This window comes from Xiphophorus couchianus, chromosome 23 (genome assembly GCF_001444195.1).
Source record: "Xiphophorus couchianus chromosome 23, X_couchianus-1.0, whole genome shotgun sequence".
NCBI lineage: Eukaryota > Metazoa > Chordata > Actinopteri > Cyprinodontiformes > Poeciliidae > Xiphophorus > Xiphophorus couchianus.
This window is the reverse complement of record NC_040250.1, coordinates 20,000,494-20,017,966: the sequence shown is the minus strand read 5'-3', so window position 1 is coordinate 20,017,966 and position 17,473 is coordinate 20,000,494. Positions and strand designations below refer to the sequence as shown.

The window sequence follows — 17,473 nt, the reverse complement described above, 5'->3', positions numbered from 1 at the left end:
AAACATAACTTTCTCTACTGCCACAGTCCAACGCAATGGATCAATGATGCAAAAAAGAAAAGGCGGGAGCTTTATTTGTCTATCACATTAGGTCCCAATGTAACATATTGGTATGCTTTTTGTGAGATGACAAAATTTGAAAAGATTCAGGGGATATGAATACTTCTAAAAGGCACCATAGAGGGGGTATATATTATTTTGAACTGTGCAGTGATGCAAACTCATTTAAATAACAGCACACATCCCTGAGGCATGCTGCTTCCACCCTGAAGTTCAACTAAAATAGCAGCAAACGAGTGGACTACTAATTCAGAACAGGCAAACAAGAGCTCCACATTTGTCCAAGAACACAGTGAACACTTAATATTTCTGAATTCAACATATAGATGAGTGCCAAGATTATAAATTTCATTTTTTGGTTTTGTTTTTGTGCTGGAACCAAGCAGCTCCTGTGAAATATCCCTTACATATCCTTTACACCTTCAGCTTTGCAGGTTTTTATAGTAAATTATTGATACGCAGGCCAGCTAACTGCATGTACAGTGAATAATTAAGGACACTATTCCAGGGGCTCCACAGTTTCTTTAGCTCGCCTGTTGCAGCCCGTCTGTATTCTGCTGTGCAGATGTTTAAGGCAAATCACTGTCAAGTGTTTGTTTGCGCATCTGAAATAATGGCTGCTTTGGCTCATGATGAAACGTGTTGCATATGTAGTTGCCAGCAGTGTTGCTGGCTGGGAGTTTCCCCTTCACATCTGGTGAGCATTTTTCTGTTCCTCAGATCTTTCACTGAATTCGACAAACAGGTGTACAACAGTGCATTAACTTTCAGCTCCAAGAGGAGGTGCTAGAAAACAGCAAACTTCTAAGACTTGAACTCCAAACTGAGCTTACAGCTGTGAATGTATTTAGTGCATTTGCCAGAATAATAATAATAAAAAAAATTCTTAAATGCTTCCTTTTTTTTCACCCCATCCATTTGTCTGACAGTTATATTTCAGAGGTGTTGCTGGTGGGACGGAGCTGTTGGAGCTTGAAGAGCTCCAGAAAGTATGTCCTGATCTCACCCCAAGCAAGTGCAACACATATCAGCTCATACATCACTCGTGGCAGTCACAGCTAAGAACCCTCATCCTCTAGCTGTCACCGGGGTGGCTGAGGCTGCAGGTCCTGACAAAGTGCTGCCCGTCTTGTCTGATCTTCCCTCCCCCACGTTCTCCCACTGACCTCCTTTCTCCCTCTCCCGCTATCCATCTCCCTGCTCTCTCTGCCTCTGTTCGGCCGTGCGGGGATGTTGGTGAGGGCTATGCAAAGCTAATTGAAGTGTGGGCTTTGGACGCCTGCAAGGCAGGCAGCATAATCACACATCATATCAGACTGAGCCTACACTTATCCGGCAAAGGAGAAATTCACAGCTGCCTCTTGGATCTCAGTAGGGTTATGAAATAAAACCAGAGGTCATCATATGGTTCTGGTTATAATGCGAACGCTCCACTGGCAATTACCATTTTGAAGAGGAGCCAGAGGAATTCTTGGATACCTTTTACTGTAATTGGTTATTGGAATGGTAATTACTGTCAGGAGAGAACCAAAATCATATCCGCACTATCCCACGGCAACAGGAACCCCATGCCATTTTTCACAGCACAGTTTCAGCTGTCAGATTGGAGGCTCGGTGTGATTTGTGGACCTTTTAATGCTTGCTTTTACCTCATCAGTGCTGCTACCTAACAGAGGTTCAGAAAGTAATCAGGATTATTTTTTCTACCCTTAAGATCCACACAGCTGCTAATGAAATCGACTTTTGAAGTCCCAAGACTTGAAAGAACTTTGTAAGATCACAGTTTAGGTTTTAGGCTATGCTTTAGGAAGTCGGATTTCAACATCGTCAGCCTTCGACAGTTTTATGCATGACTAAAGCATGACCGGCTGCATTCATTGTGGTTTGGTACATTACTTTCAGAAAAGTCCATTTGAAATTAATTAGTCCTCTGTTTTGTGAACTTGTTCAGAGAATGGAGAACTTGACTGATCATCTGGTTAATTTGTTTTATTTTTTAGAAATAATTGGGCATTATTTACAAAATTATAATCTTATTGTAATAAAGAAGCTTAAAAAAATTACAAAATAAATTGACAAGACAAGTGACAAGAGTATTTTTTTGCTGACAACTATACCCTTACTTAGTGGCACCTCTTTAAAAAGATACATTAAGATAAAATTCATCGTTTAGTGCAGTTGCATAAACCCACGCTGGAAATTTTACAAAAAAACATTTAATTTTAGTTCATTTTGTTAATTCCACATTGAAAAATAATAAATGTTTTATAAATAAATGCCTGGAACCACAATTACTGACATCTCAAAATATTCCAAATAAATAATGGTAATCTTAAAGTTTTTTCTTAAAGTTTTTTTGGGGTCAATACTTTTAATTTCCTTTGACGGTCCATGAACTTTAAAGAGTAAATCTCAGCTAAGGTGCCAGTAAGATTTAAAGCTTTTTATCTAAAGCCACATATGAATGGTTTTAGATCAAATGCACAAACAAACCATTTGTACATTGCATTTTCTTATACAGGCCTACAAGTATACCCATGTTCTGTTTTATATATTTTTTTATTTCTAATAGAGTGTAAAATCCCTCATTATTATTATTGCAACATTTTAGTTTGACAAAGTTTTCATATTCTAAATAGGTACTGGGGATGCAAAGGTGTAGAGTTTTGCTGCTAAATACAAGCCAACTTAAACATTTTAACTTTAATGTTGGCTAAGGGAAATGATTCCAAGTAGCTCTGACAGCTGCAAAAGGTCTTACCTTCTTTGGCCCATCCTTTTTCATTTCATGTATCTCTATTGTGTAATTGGTCCTGCGGCCATAGTTGTCAAACTGGATATTCCCAGTCATCCCCTGCAGCTGGACCTGACGGAAAAACAGACACTTAGAGCTGGGGAAAAGTGGGAGGCTTGCATCACTTTGCAGATATAGCTGGCAATGCATTAAGGTGCCCGTGTCCATTTTGCAACTGGAGCGCACTCAGTCCGTTAATCAAATGATGAACTGGATACGCTTTAATAAAAGATGTAGTTTTATGGTAATGAGGGCCTGGATTTGAGTGAGCTCTGCACAGAGATATCTGGAGGCAGAGAGCGGAGAATAGCTCTGCACTCTCTCCCCTTCTCTCTGTCACTTTCCATCTTTATCATGCTAACCCTGCATCACTACTTCTCCCAGGCCCGCTTTTTTTTCTCTGTTTGGTCTCAGCCTACCACTCCCTCCCATATTCCTTCCTTACCGTTTTCAGAGCTCTCTCGATGTCTATGCCCTGGCTCCAGGGTACGGCGGGATTCGCCAGACAGTCTCCTGCGCTGCCTCGACGAGAGACGTCTACACGTTGGCGCCTGAGGTACCTGAATGCCTCGGCTATCACTAGGATGGCGTCGTGGGTCAGAGCAGAGGTGTACTGTCCAAAAAGAGAGTGATAAACACAAACAAGAGAACATACAATGCTGAAACAAATGTGCTGTGAAAACAAAAAGACTTTTTATTCTTTGAGAGACTGTTAAATTGAGAGAAGTCAGATGAAAAAGAGGCAGTTTGTGTGCTTCAAAGCATTTTGGTGTCTGCCGGTGAGGTTTGTGTGGTTTGGAGTGAATGCAAACTATGACATCTTGCTTATTGGTAGGTTACATGCAACTTAAGCTATCAAGGACTTATCTAAATGTCAGGACCTCATTCAAAACTTTATTGCGGAGTTAGGTGGTGAATAAAGGATAAAAGTTTGATTTTTATCTCCCACGTACTTACCCTGCAACTTCTCCTGACCTTTTCACCACTGAGGGGTTGAGCCACTTATTTGTTGACCACCACACCATGGCGAAATCTAATTAAATGGCATTCCAAATCCATTTCTTCCTTGATCATTGTTTAATTAGATGTAAATTGAAGCTGCAATATAACCTTGGCTTGCACTGCCTATCAATATATTGATTGCTCTGAGAAATGCAAAGCAAAGACGCCACAAAGAGCGAGGGAGGGTAGGCGAGAGGGCAAAAGAATGATAAAGGCAAACAGGATGAGAGAGGAACAGCTGATGGAGATCACTTCAGAAGGAACGACTGGCGTGTTCTGCATGCACAATGTAATAAAGCCCTGCAAAAGCCTGACTACCTTCAGAGGAGCGTTGCGAGCTTCTGGGAATTCTCTTTCATCCAGCTGGTCCCATCGCTGTTTGAACTGCTGCACAATTGGGTTCTCAGGGTTGACGATCTGAAACCCTGAAATGTTGGCTCCTCCAGCAATGACTTTGCCCATACTCACATTCGAAAATCCCTAAAAAATTACACAGGAGTGAAATGGGTCAGTGATGACACTCTTGCAACTTGCTGTTTTTTGAGAAATGTGATTTTCGTTTGTTTATTGGGCAGAAGAACCAAATGTTAAGACAGAAAGTCGGGGCTGTGTTTCGAGCGAGAAACTAATACGTAAATCAAATTATGTAAGGCAATGTCATCGGAAAAGTATACCAAAGAGATTTTGAAAAGACATCTGGAAAGTTGACACAAGCTTTTTGCTCTATTCGAAAGACAAACGGTCTTCATTATTTTTTTGTTTTTCTCCTGCATCACACAACACATCACATTCATGACTACAAAAACATTGGGTTGAAGCTGCAATGCACACCTGGTAGCTATGTTGGATCGAGTTTGGATCATGTTCACATAAAAAAATCACTGCAGAGTTATTTTGGTTCCCACTCTAGAGTAATTGTTGTGTTCACATCTACACAAATGAACCACATCAAGGTGGGAAAAGAACCAGAGTTTCAAATACACTAAACACCTAGGATGTTTAAACACCTTCAAAAACATATGAGAAAGCTTTGTATCTTTGGATGTAAGGCAAAAATGTATCTTTATCAATTGTTCAACATTGTAGAAAGGCAGCCATCCAGAGTCTGTGTTGCATCATGTAAGACAAAATATTTTAGCTGGCTGCCATGTTTGCTTTCCAGTATACAACGGGTCCAAATGCACTGCCTTTAAATCGCCTTCTTCACCCAAGAACCATGAAAGTTAGTTCTTTTCATGGTAAAATTGATGTTTTCTTTCTAAGGCCCAACATTGGGAGCTCATGGTGTGTGAGAACATGTGTCTGCCTCCTGCATAATCACATCTTCTACAGCCAGAGAAACAGCACAAAGGGCACCAAGTGAGAGCAAGCCTTCAATTTATAAAAACTCCCCTGCTAATAACAAGCTGAAATTAGCTACTCCTTCCACAGAGTGTGGGAAAATAAGGAAAGATGGTCAAAAAGGTTAAGTCATCTTTATCTAATAAACCATTAGTATGCTCAGTGACTGTGCAGTGTATTATGACAGCAGGGTTTGGATTTTTAATCATGCATTTGATTTTTTCTTTGTCAGGTTGGAATAATTACAAAATACCACCTCAATACATTTTCACAACAAGTCTTGGGTGCAGAAACCTGAATTTGTTGTGGATTTCCATTCATCACACATAGTGAGAAATGTATACACATGAACTCCCACTAATGTGTGGATAAATACTCAGTAGCAATTTGCTACACTTGAAATATCTTTTTTTTTTTTCACGTTTCATCTGGCTATGTGCTGGCTGAAATTGAAGATAAAATGTTTTTGGAGATGGTCCTATTTCCTCAATATCCTATCCATTTTTTTGCAGTGCACCAGTACCACCATCAGCAGCCATCATCACCTTGCTTGACAGATGGCACAGTTTTCTCGAGTTTCAAATCCTCCAAATATAATTCCTGTCATTGACTATGAGAGCAGTAGACTCAGTGGCTTCCCTTAAAGACCTGCTAAAAACACATCTCTCTTTTTTCCTGTGAATTTTATCTTGGAATGCACTTTGTAAATACAGTTTTACTTACTTACTCGTTGGATTTAAATAACTCCAATCTCTCATTGCAAAGAATTTCCCAGACATCACGTGGATTGTTCTTGTAAGCTGCAAAATTTCAGCTGAAGATTTTGGAGCAGCGGCTCCTCTAAATTTTAGAAAGTGCCAAAAGACATGTCAAAATCTTGCTTAGCTATGCGAGTTTCAGATCCCTGCTCTGTATCTTGCTTCGCTTTTACAAAGACAATGGATGACTGTTTGGTTCTAATGATTGAACAATTATTTGTTCCAACATGAAAATAGTCCCAAATCCATATTAAAACTCCTTATTATTAAAGTAGGCTAAAATTAGGCAATCCTTCTTTTGTGAACCATTCTGATTAACCAGCTAACTTACACTAACTTAGACTTGTATATATATATATATATATATATATATATATATATATATATATATATAGGTGCTATATACTGTATATATGTGTGTAATCTTATGTCTGGGCTGAATAGATGCAAACTTCTGACCAGAACAGCATAAAGAACAAACAAAAAATTTACAGAGCAATGAAAAACATGCAGAGCACTTTTTTCCCTACTACATACTGCAACCCAACTATGAGTATGCACATTTTTTTCTATTACATGTAGCAAAAAAAAAAAAAAAATGGTTACACTCCCTCTCAGGGGAGCAGCATGGTTATTACTCACAAGATTGACCAGAATGTAGTGGTAACCATGGCTGTTCTTCCCTGCGGTCACAACCTGTGGGAGAAAAAAAAAACATCAATACAGCAAACCACCCATGAGATGAGGGAACGGGGGTCGCGGCTAATGTAAGTGAGTGCAACAATCTCCGTAAATGCAGCGACGACCCGCGAGTGCACCGGATGTCACAGGAGTTTAAACAAAGCAAAGTTCTCTAATGGAACAGGAGAAAGCGGGGAGGCAGGAAGTGTTCATTAAAGAGGAAATGATAATAAGGCAGAAACAAGAACAACGTGGAGCCTCGTTGAATATTCAGCTTGCTTTGAAGTCTTTCACAGCTCACGGAGGAATCTTTTACAGCTGCTGGTCTTAAGGTGGAAATGTGGGAAAAAGTATTTCAAAGAAATTTACAGTGAGGCAATAAGACGTGGATCACACTATGCTTTGAAAATATCACACCTTTGGAGAAGAACAGCATGCTTTAACCTACGCAGCTTGTCTGAAAATAGTAAGCGGTGTTTCACTCTCATTGCAGCCGTAAAAACCATATGCTATCATTTTTCTTACTCCATGTTTTATTTTTGTTTTATTTTGGTGAGTCTGTAAACCCGCCGGCAAAGCCTTATAATAGCCCGGCTTTCTGTGCGCTGCTCCTGGTCAGACTGCTCAGCCAGGGCCTCGTGCCGTCTGTTTTTTCCCAAGTTTTCCGTCTTCCTCCGATTGACTTCCGAGCGAGTGAAGACCACAGAGATGAAGTTTGTATAGATCAAGGTTTTCTTCTTTACAAACACAGCAACACCAGTTTACACCAAAATCAGCATGTTTGGCTCAGGCTCTGGTTCTAAAGCAAACTGTCGGTTTATCATGTTTGAGTTTGCGTGTTAAGCCGAGGACACAGGATATTTGTTACAAGGGATAGTTTACAGCATTCCCACAGAATGGGAGCGAGTGATGAAAGGTACCCTTGTTTTCCTGCAGCTCAGGTTTTCGCTCTCATTTCAGCTGCAATTACAACATTTGCCTCAACTCCGATAATCTTAGCAGATTTTGGACATGCTGGTATACAGTAGCGTGAAGCAATTTGAACTTCACCCTTGCTTAGGCATAGCAACCTGAAGGATAAAATAAACCACTTGTCTGCCTCCCTGTAGACACCAGTCAGTTGTTAACAACGGGGAAAAATGTCAGCGGTGCTTTTCAAGAATGGCACATGAGGGAGCACAACCACACAAAACCTCTCACTCAGTCTGTATTGATGGGTCAGCATTCTCTGACAGCTTCCTCATCATTAAGGCTTTGCACCTCCAACGGCGCATGATGTCAGACAGATGGGAACAAACCAAAAGAATGAAACAGAAACAAAGAGGAAATAAACTGATTACGATGCTGAAATAGCAAGGAGTTGGCTTTTAGATCCCATCAGTCTCATTTCTAATGAGTAAGTGACAGAAAATGTCATGGAAATACATTTCTGCAATGCTTTTAACGACTTAGATGGAGCAGTTAATCACATATCTACCTAGTGTAATGTATTTCAAGCACTGCTGCATTTTTGCAGCCAAAGCCCAGGGCTCCACACTCCTTTCTGTGTGTGCTAACCTTGACTCTGGCTGTAAGCCTCCTCACACCTGCTCTGGAGCAGAGCATAGAAAGACTTCACCGCTTGCATGCCTGCAGCCCACAGCCAGACTGGCAACAGCTACATAAAGCAACCTTGGGATGAAGTACAGCAAGACACTGATGACAGCGGATATACACAGCACCTCCAGCCAGGACACACAACCCTTTTCCCTCAACTTCTTTTAATAACCAGTCAGCAAGATTTGATTCAGGCTAAAACATACACACTGCACCACTAAACGACTGGTCTATGTTATATAAAATCATTCATTTTAAGTGTTAAAGAACCATTACTAAACAAAAGTGTACAGCAAATAATCTATACTTATTTCAACATAAAGAAACAGTTGTTTTAGAAGTAAAAAGGACATTTATGTTAAGACACTCTTAAGAGTAACAGTAACCAATTGTTTTTAAAGTGGTTCCTGAAGGAAGGTTTAGTATCTTAAGACACATTAACAGTCAGCACCCATTCAGTTTGTATACTGAGGGAGTAATTCTCAGTGAGCGCTCCAGCTAATTCTGCCCGCTCTAAAGTGGATTTCAATTAAAGCGGATTTGCCGATATGGCAAAAATAATGCACTTTTTTTCCCCACAAGCCATGCAGAACCCTCAGATCTTTTGTAAAAGCGTTTTTCTAATATGAATACGTTTACTTTGGCTTTATGTTTAAGTTCATAATTATTTATCATGTCCTGTTTTATTTTAAAATAACACCAATAACAAACACAGGGAATAGAACACATGATTTAAAGTCCCCATGATCCAAAGAACATCTGTGATGTGTTTCTGACTTATTTTAGCAAGTATTACATTAATTATTTAATTTTATCTGTGTTTATTTTTCTTTATTTTTTCCCCCCGTGTCAGGTCTGGCAGTGTGGGACTCAAAATTGTTGTCTGAGTGCCAAGGTGAGGCCCAGCAGATTTAATTTCACAAGCAGAGCATTACAGCAGGTGTAATGCTGGTTTATGAAGCGAATGAAAAAGGATTTAAATAAAACTGATTTGCACATGCAAGACTGGATGATAAGGTATTAGCAGACCTTCAGTATATCCTAATACGTTCTGATCTACTGTCCTCATATTGTCTAACCCTAATCAAACCTTAAAAATATTGCTTCAAGCAAACCCTGTTTAATGGATTTTTTTTTTTTTTTTACAACATATCAGCGTTCAAATGTAGTTGTACTTTTTGCGATAGCTTTTTAATGGAACATTTTGCAATAGAGCTTGATCAATGCTACCATAGAGCCTGTCATCAGGGTAAATAAGCACAGATGACCAGCGACGCAATGAGAAATTAAAGCTGGTGAAAAAAATTGGATGGTTTTGTGCTTGACTGGCCCTGATCTGTGATTTGAAACTAAAAATCTAATAATTTCTTGTTCAGTGATTGAGCTGTGCAAAAATGCAAACAGATCTTCCTAAAAACACTCAGAGTTGAAGTTGTTACTGAGGATAGGAGACCCAGTTTTCTATTTTCATTGATAAGTTGATTAAAAATGAAATCAGACTTTTTGATACATTTAAACAGGTAATGTGACTTTGTCCTATTCCCTTTATAAGAGTTTAAGTTCCTTCTGCCATGGATCAACCTAGATTACAAAACATTAACAGTGTTTTGGAAATTTCACTGTTGACGTAAGAGTTTACTACCTCATCAGAGAATACTGCTGAGGTAAACAAACTTAGATATAGAAGCTAACCATGCTAATCATTCAAGTCATGCCAGTATGTAATTTAACACACTAGAACAAGTTTAAAATGTCATGACTGTAATTCTTTTTTTTTTATTATTTCACAATGCTGAAACAATGTGTGGTCTGTGGTTAAGACCATTCCATTTATGTGAAGAAAGTCAAACATAAGTATTTGTTAATATGGTTGATGGTCAAAATAGAAAAACTGAAATTGCCTAAAATTGATGTTCGCAGGTCAGAGCTTCACAAAATTGGTGAAAGGCCATAAAACTCTTTCATCGGTTCATGTCTGTAGATGTCTATGTACAAAACCGTTAACTGATTGGTACTTCAGATCTGAGCTGTTTGAAGATGATTCCAGAAAAAGCCGAGCGAATGTCTCCCTTATGCTTTGTGAGATCTGTGTTATGACAGATCTGATTAAGATAAGATATTGGCTCATCATCATTCACAGAATAGGAAAGAGTGCTTTGAATTCTTATGAGATGATTGATCACAATTCTCTAATTTGATTTAAATTATTGAGCTTTTCCTGGAATAATTTCTTTTGCAATCTTTAGCACAATGCAATATTTACTAGAAGCAAAGACGATTTTAAATTAGCTTACACTGGGTCTTTGTGTGTCTTGGTCATTATCTTCCATCATCCTATTACTCTCAGGTGGTCTGTTTTGCTGTGGTCTTTGGAATGCAAACATAAATGCACACCACCACTAACAAAAACAAAATCCTTCTGTTTCCCAGAATGATTTTCCCCTTTTGCACATCGATCCAGCAGCTTTCTCCACCACCTTTTGTTCTGCAGCTTAAGGAGACTTTGCAGAATTTGAGTTTTCTTTAAAGCCTCACGAGGGAAGAAAACTCATCTGACCTTGACTTCACCTTTGTCCAGCCATGAATGGGACCTATAGCCGACAGAAAGAGCCAAATGTAAAACTACAGCTTCAGATTTTTTAGAAACGTTTCCACAAAGTATGTCCTTTCCGCCGCAGACTTAGCAGCAACACAGGAAAAGGCAGACTGAAATGATTCTCACAACCTTATAAATATCGCTAAGGTGGATGAAGGATGAGTGAATAACAAAGTCATTAGTTTAGGTCACCACTTGAAAAATTAAAGGAACCAAAATAAAATAAATTACCAAACTGAAAAGGAACATAAACGTGTTTTTTCATAAAACACATTAAGGTTCATGTTCATAAAGTGCAAGATGCAAAAAGATTCAATGAATCCAAACAGTTTTGCGGTCACTGTAAATATTGTTTTGCATACCAACTTAACTGCATGATAGTATTAATAAGCCAACTACCCCAGTCAATTATCTTGTGTTTAGTGTTAGCAGACATTACCCCACCTAGTTTTTGCAGCTGAAGAAGTTGATTTGTTTTCACCTGTTACTTACACACAATTTGTTCATATTAAAAAAAAACTGTTCCATTGCATGTAGCTTTAATCCTAGCCCACCAGTGGCATCTTAAACAGACAAATAAAATTGTTCTACTTCATATGACTAATCTTTACTGATGAATAAGATAAATAATGATGTCTGATTATGATTGTCAATCCTCAAAGTGGTTGCTAAATTCAATAAATACAAAGCTCTGACTTGTTTAACAATTAAAGCTCCTCTTTGGTTTGTCATTTGAAGATAATTTAATATGATACAGAGGATATGAATGCATAATTCTCTATACAATATTCAGAAAATGTAAGTAGGGTGCATCATGGTATGATCATTGCCAATGTTGGCTAGTTTTGATCTTGGCTCTGCAGGTCTTAACCACTCTGATCCTGCTTTCATTTTAGTAATCTAACAGGATCACTGCTCTAACAGGGCACTCTGATTCAAACCCATTGAATTTAAAGTATGATTTATATTTGCATTTTTAAGTGTCCATAACAAGCCATCCTGACTGCTATTTCATTTTGCTCTGCAGTGAGCTACCAAAGTGAAGCACTCAACACAGTTTGGGACAATAGGCTGAATCTGATCTCCGTAAGCCTTTGATGCAGAAGGACTTTCCTCTCTTCTGTCCCTATTTTTACTTCAAGGCTCTTGCAGAGGTGCTCTTGCTGGAGTACTCTAGCTTAATTTACAGCCGGCTGTGGCTGGGATGTTTTTTTTCCCTGGCTGCAGTGATTTATGCCCCTACAGACAGTGGCAGAAGCGTTGGCCTCCCCCTCATTGTAGAGCGTTTTAGATGCACATGACTTGTATTCAGATAACATCTCGCCATTCCTTGGAGATATAAGAGCAATTTGGGGTGGGGCGTGTTGAAGGGAAGAAATCGTTTGACACCGCGGCTCATGTTTGTGTGCCAAAATTTTGAAATTCTAAGATAGCCTATCTCGTTTTTACTGAAAACGATCTGGGTAATTTTTCACGCCTGATAACGTGAAAATAAAGGTTTCCCAGGGTCACAGGCTTTATTAATTTACACTTTGTTCCTGTGCAGTCCTAGAAACATAATAAAATCTCACAGAACGTCTCAGCCTCTCATTCAAATGTTGAGTCAGCGGGTCACTTTCTCTTTAATGATAACACTTTAATCCTATTTAATTCTTTAATCACAGTTTGTAAATGGTCCTCAACAGGGAAGGTTACTGCAAGCGATTTTAAAGCAGTATGTATCAAGCATGAAGGACCCATCCAGAGCACTCCTCAAGAAGACAAAGGGGAGATAAGATAAAGTTAAAATCAGAAGTGTTTTTCCAAAAGAGGCATTAGGCCGGAATCTTCCATTTTTCATATTTTCCAGTCAAGATTGCTTTATTAGTCTCCAACAGCAGAAATTTGTGCTGTTAAAAGGGTCAACTAAGACATTTCAGCAGGACGTAGGTGGTCAAAAAAGAAATAGTCTAAAAAAGAAGCAAGAATTGAAACATATTTTGTCATCATGCCGTCAAATAATCTGGGTTGTTTATATATCAAACACACAACTGCAAGTCTTAAGTCTAGCTGTATTTCAGAAATGTTAAAACAGTACAAGGGGAACTTTTTGAAGGTGTTCTTGTCTACTTTTAATGGAATGAGTACTTCTACTTGCTCCCTATTGTGGCTAATGCAAAGAAAGTTATTTTTTATCCAAATGGCTGGAAGATTCAGAATGATCTAGTTAATCTGTTTATCACATTTCTAATAATACCTACTTTGTAGGTGAAGGTCAACTTATACTTGGCATGACAGCCAAAATAATGATGCAAAACCTTATGCCTGAAGCAGTTTGATGAGGCTCTGTTTTGTCAAAAAAAAAAGTCAATGATGCAGATGAACTGAGTAGCAACTTCATGCAAACTTTCACAGTAAAAACTTAAATATATGTAAACTTCTGCAACTCATAAAAGCACAGGATTCAGAATACTGGGTGGATTATGTGTTCCTGTTCCAGAATGTTCCAGAAATATGAATGATGCATTGCAGACAGGAACAAAGCATTTATACATATTTTTTTCATTTATTTATCAGAATCCTGTTTTGCATTTTCAACTGTTAACAATTAAAATATTTCATAGTGTTTATTTCACTGCAACTAATATCAATGTATTAAAAAAATGTATTTGAGAATGCATTAAAATTTAATGTTTCGTTGTTTCGTATACATTTATAAATTTGTCTAAATCTTCCAACAAAACTCTGAGACTCTGAATACAGATGTACCTTAATACAAAGAAAAAAATGTTTTTTAGTCAATACATGACAAAGTTAAAAGCTGTTACTACCGCTACAGGTAAATGATGGAACATTTTTAATACAAGTAAACAAAGTTATGATACCGAGTGTTTGTGATGTTGCATGATGAGTGTGCAAAAATGGTTAATGAAAGAAATGTGTTATTAATATGTTCACCATGTTCTGTTGTTTTCTGTCTTTTAGCGTATCTCATTGAAGCCTCTGTGACTTTAAAAACAATAATCATGTTACTACATTGTTCATACTCTACTGATGTCCTCCTGTTAACAGTCTAATTGATTGCGAAACAACCTGACTCCCCCCCAAAATGCACAACTTGTCAAAGAATGAAAACTAATTTTTCAAGCAACTGAAAAACCTGACAATTAAACGTTTAAAGATAGCTGCAAAATGACTTTACAACTTCATGGGCCGTGTTACAATATATTGAAATGAACATTTTCATCCAGCCAGTAGACTTAAATACATGAAGTTACATGTATTAAAGCAGATTATGATATTAATTTCAAATATTTCAGCTTATAGCTTCTATTCATACATTTTCAGTGCAGAAATATTTTAACTCTTTGCATAGAAATAAAATGTCTTGTCTTGTGCAAGACAAGTTAGTGTTGCATCTGTAGCACTGCGATTGTGGTGTTTTTGATTTTGTTTCATTCACATCATCACATTCCAGCCCATTCCTTATGACCACATTGAAGCTTCTACAGGCAACAGAAGGCTAGACCAACAAATCCCCCAAAGCACCTACTTTCTTTACATTCTCTTTGAAAACCCAGTTCAGTTCTTATTGTCTTTTTTTTTCCTGCATTAAAATACAGCTTTGTGGCTGGCACAGAGCTCATTGTCTGCCTTTCTTTGAACAGCTTGCTCGCCCTGGGCTTGTCCTCAGTTATTATTTTTTCTTCTTTTCTTTAGTTTTTTCTGCCTTTCTTTACAGAAATGACAAGCAGGTTGCTGCTTCTGAACAGGCTCCAACACATCAATCCCTTGAGGAAAGTGGGCCAGCAAGGACCATCTAAACAGATATGAGAAATCTCATACATGCTGCAGACAGATGTGAAAATATAAATGCTCAAACACAGCTGCAAGAGAGCAATCTTTGTGTAACCACTTCTTAATATATACTCAAAAATGATTCTTGTTTACAATCAATCTTTAATGTCACATTCTTGTCACTTAATAACGCCACCAACCTCCAAGATTCAATAAATGGGTTTTGGGAAACACGGCCATTGGGGTAATTTATCTGAAGAACAGTACTGATGGAGAAGTCCTGAAGGTGATAAATCCAAACTGGTTGTTACAGCATAAAATGATAATGGCGCTGGTGTAGCTTTCTGCTCAGCATCCCAAAGCACATTTACTGGGCAACTCACTGAGCTCTTAAAACGTGGCCTGACACAGCAGTATGTAAATATGTGTCTTGGTACGTCGTTACATCATGCCAAACGTAAAAATGGAGCCAGTATAAATAACACACAGGCGGATGTGCTCGGATTTTAAAAGAGGCAATGTTTTGTGTACAGTGAGCCTGATGAGCCCTTCATCATCTTCAGAGCACAAACTAAAATAACTAATTCATTAAGTGATTGCCCCACCAGAAAATCAATGAGCCACAGTTTTAATAATTACTTAATTAGAGTCATTAGATGAAAATACCAGAATGCCCGCTCTGCAACTGTATGAAGAAGAAAATTAGCAGAAATGAACATAAGTTCATTTCACAATGAGTTTAACAATACATTATGAATACTTTGTGATAGGGTTCATCATTATTATTAAGAATGCTTATTTGACCAATCATGTTCCAGTCACAGTTAGGACTTTCCAGGTCCTCACATCTGTTGGTCTACTTAGTTCACTTAGTGTTAATTTTGGAAATATAAATGGAGTTAATTGTCCATGCTTTTTTAAGGACAAATGTTTTGTTAAAATTGAGCTCAACCTGACGTCAACTATTTGGTTTCAATCATTAACTTTATGCCAACTAACGCTTTCTTTCTTTCACACTGCTAGGAGTTTGAAAACATCACACACTCAGGAACCAACAATGCATTTCTTATTATAAAGGGAAAACATAATCTCTACAACTTTATCCCTGACATGTTTGCTATTTTCCTCATGTTTGCTATTTTCCTTGTGCTTCGTGTTATTATTTTATCACAAATGTTCTCTAACAGAAATATGTGTTCTAACTGATACGCACCATTGATTTTACTCACTAACTTGCCTTCTGAAGGCAGATGGTTGCACTGCAAGTTAATTAGAGGCGTCAGAGTAAAGGCAGCTGAACACAAATGAACATCACCATTTAAACGCTCATTTTCCAAACACATATACTATGTAATTCTGTTCTAAAATGTTCTAAAATATAGAACATGCAGCATTCCAATCACTGGATAAACTGTGGCGCTCATTCACAGAGGTTTTTTCTGCTGTGGAACAATTGTATCAATTTTTGCAAGCTCAAACTTGCCTATTCAACATATCCTCACATTCCACAAGCTTCAGCAGCTGGCATAAAGACATTTATTCTGCAGGGGGATTACTTACAATTAAATCATAAAACTAAACCACTGAGAACATTCTCTTTTCGCTCAGCAGTCGGGCTGCTGAATCTGCACCACCTTCTGATTCCTTCTCGACGGGCAATGACCTTGACGGAATAAAGCGACAAGTCAGCATTACAGCACACGGACACTGATCCCGGCTGCTCAAACCCTCTCACCCGTCTGCCGCCAATGTATCTGTATCTGTCTGCAATCGCTTCTTAATAGAGCCACAGCAGCAGGTAGAAGCCACAGGTCTCCACATAGCTGACAGTGGGTGCCATTTTTGGTGTGATTTCCCTAATGGGACACAGTTCATTCCTGACTCAGAGTATAATGGTGTGGCCCAATAGGGGGGGAACTACAGAGAGAAGTCCAGCAGCTTCCCTGAATGCCTGTGACTCATTTATATTGCCAGAGCTGGACGGATTATTCCAATTAGCTCCCAAAAAAAAGGGAGGGAGCCCCCATGCTGAGGCTGTCGCAGAACGAAGGGGCAAAACCAAGCACACAGCTGCTTTGAAGGTTAGCTGCTGTAAGAACGTCTCTTTTCAGCTCAGTGTGCAAAAACAAACTTTAGAGAGCAAAAATGTGCAATGACAATGGTTGCAAAGAAGAGCAGCGTTCGCAGAGAAAACGATTTCATTATTAATGAGTACACTAACTGAAACAGGAGCGTTTCAAACAGATTATTGCCCAGCATCGTAACGGTTTGCATGATAGAAGCAGTTACACACATTACTGTTAATATGCATCGCATGTGATTTCTAATGAATGTTCTAATTCTGCCTTAAAAGCCTGAGCTTGTTGTTAACACAAACCGGGGGGAAGAAAATCTGTCTGTTCCCAGGATTGTTAGGGGAAGGAAATCTGCAATTCGAGAATTAAATTAGACACAGCAAATTAACACTATCAGCAGTTCTGTTTTTAACGGTGGCTCTGGGATCAAATTAGATTCATAAGAAACAAGTGAAAATAATGGTTGTTGAGGGGATATTGTGAGGTAAACAGAAGCTAATGTCTAAATGAATGCTAACCAGCAGAATCCAATTCTGGAGCATAACCCAGCAGAAGCAAGCAGTGAAGGATGGAGTGAGCCACGCAAATAGAGGAGATGCAAGAAATAATAGCCACTCATCTATTCATGGTAATTGTGTTTCCCTGTACGACAAGAACCGGTGGACCTTTCATTTGCTCCTCCGGCAATTGATGTGATCGGAGAACGAGTGGTGGGTTTCGGGTTTTCAGAGAGGGATTAAGCAGGCTGTATCATCTGTGGTCTCTCCAAATGGCTGCTCACACTGAGACCTCC

The 17,473-nt window shown here is 38.6% G+C and overlaps 1 protein-coding gene across 5 annotated transcripts in view; it reads right to left on the bottom strand.

Annotated features, from left to right (window-relative positions):
- Window positions 1-17,473, bottom strand: part of gria3b (glutamate receptor, ionotropic, AMPA 3b) — a 112,169-nt gene that overhangs the window by 36,634 nt on the left and 58,062 nt on the right. For all 5 annotated transcript variants that reach the window (XM_028008730.1, XM_028008728.1, XM_028008727.1 and 2 more), the window contains 4 exons: window positions 6,598-6,651; window positions 4,175-4,336; window positions 3,300-3,467; window positions 2,822-2,926 (listed from right to left, as the gene is read on the bottom strand). In XM_028008730.1, the coding sequence (XP_027864531.1) occupies window positions 2,822-2,926; window positions 3,300-3,467; window positions 4,175-4,336; window positions 6,598-6,651 (489 nt within the window). The remainder of the gene's footprint in view (window positions 1-2,821; window positions 2,927-3,299; window positions 3,468-4,174; window positions 4,337-6,597; window positions 6,652-17,473) is intronic.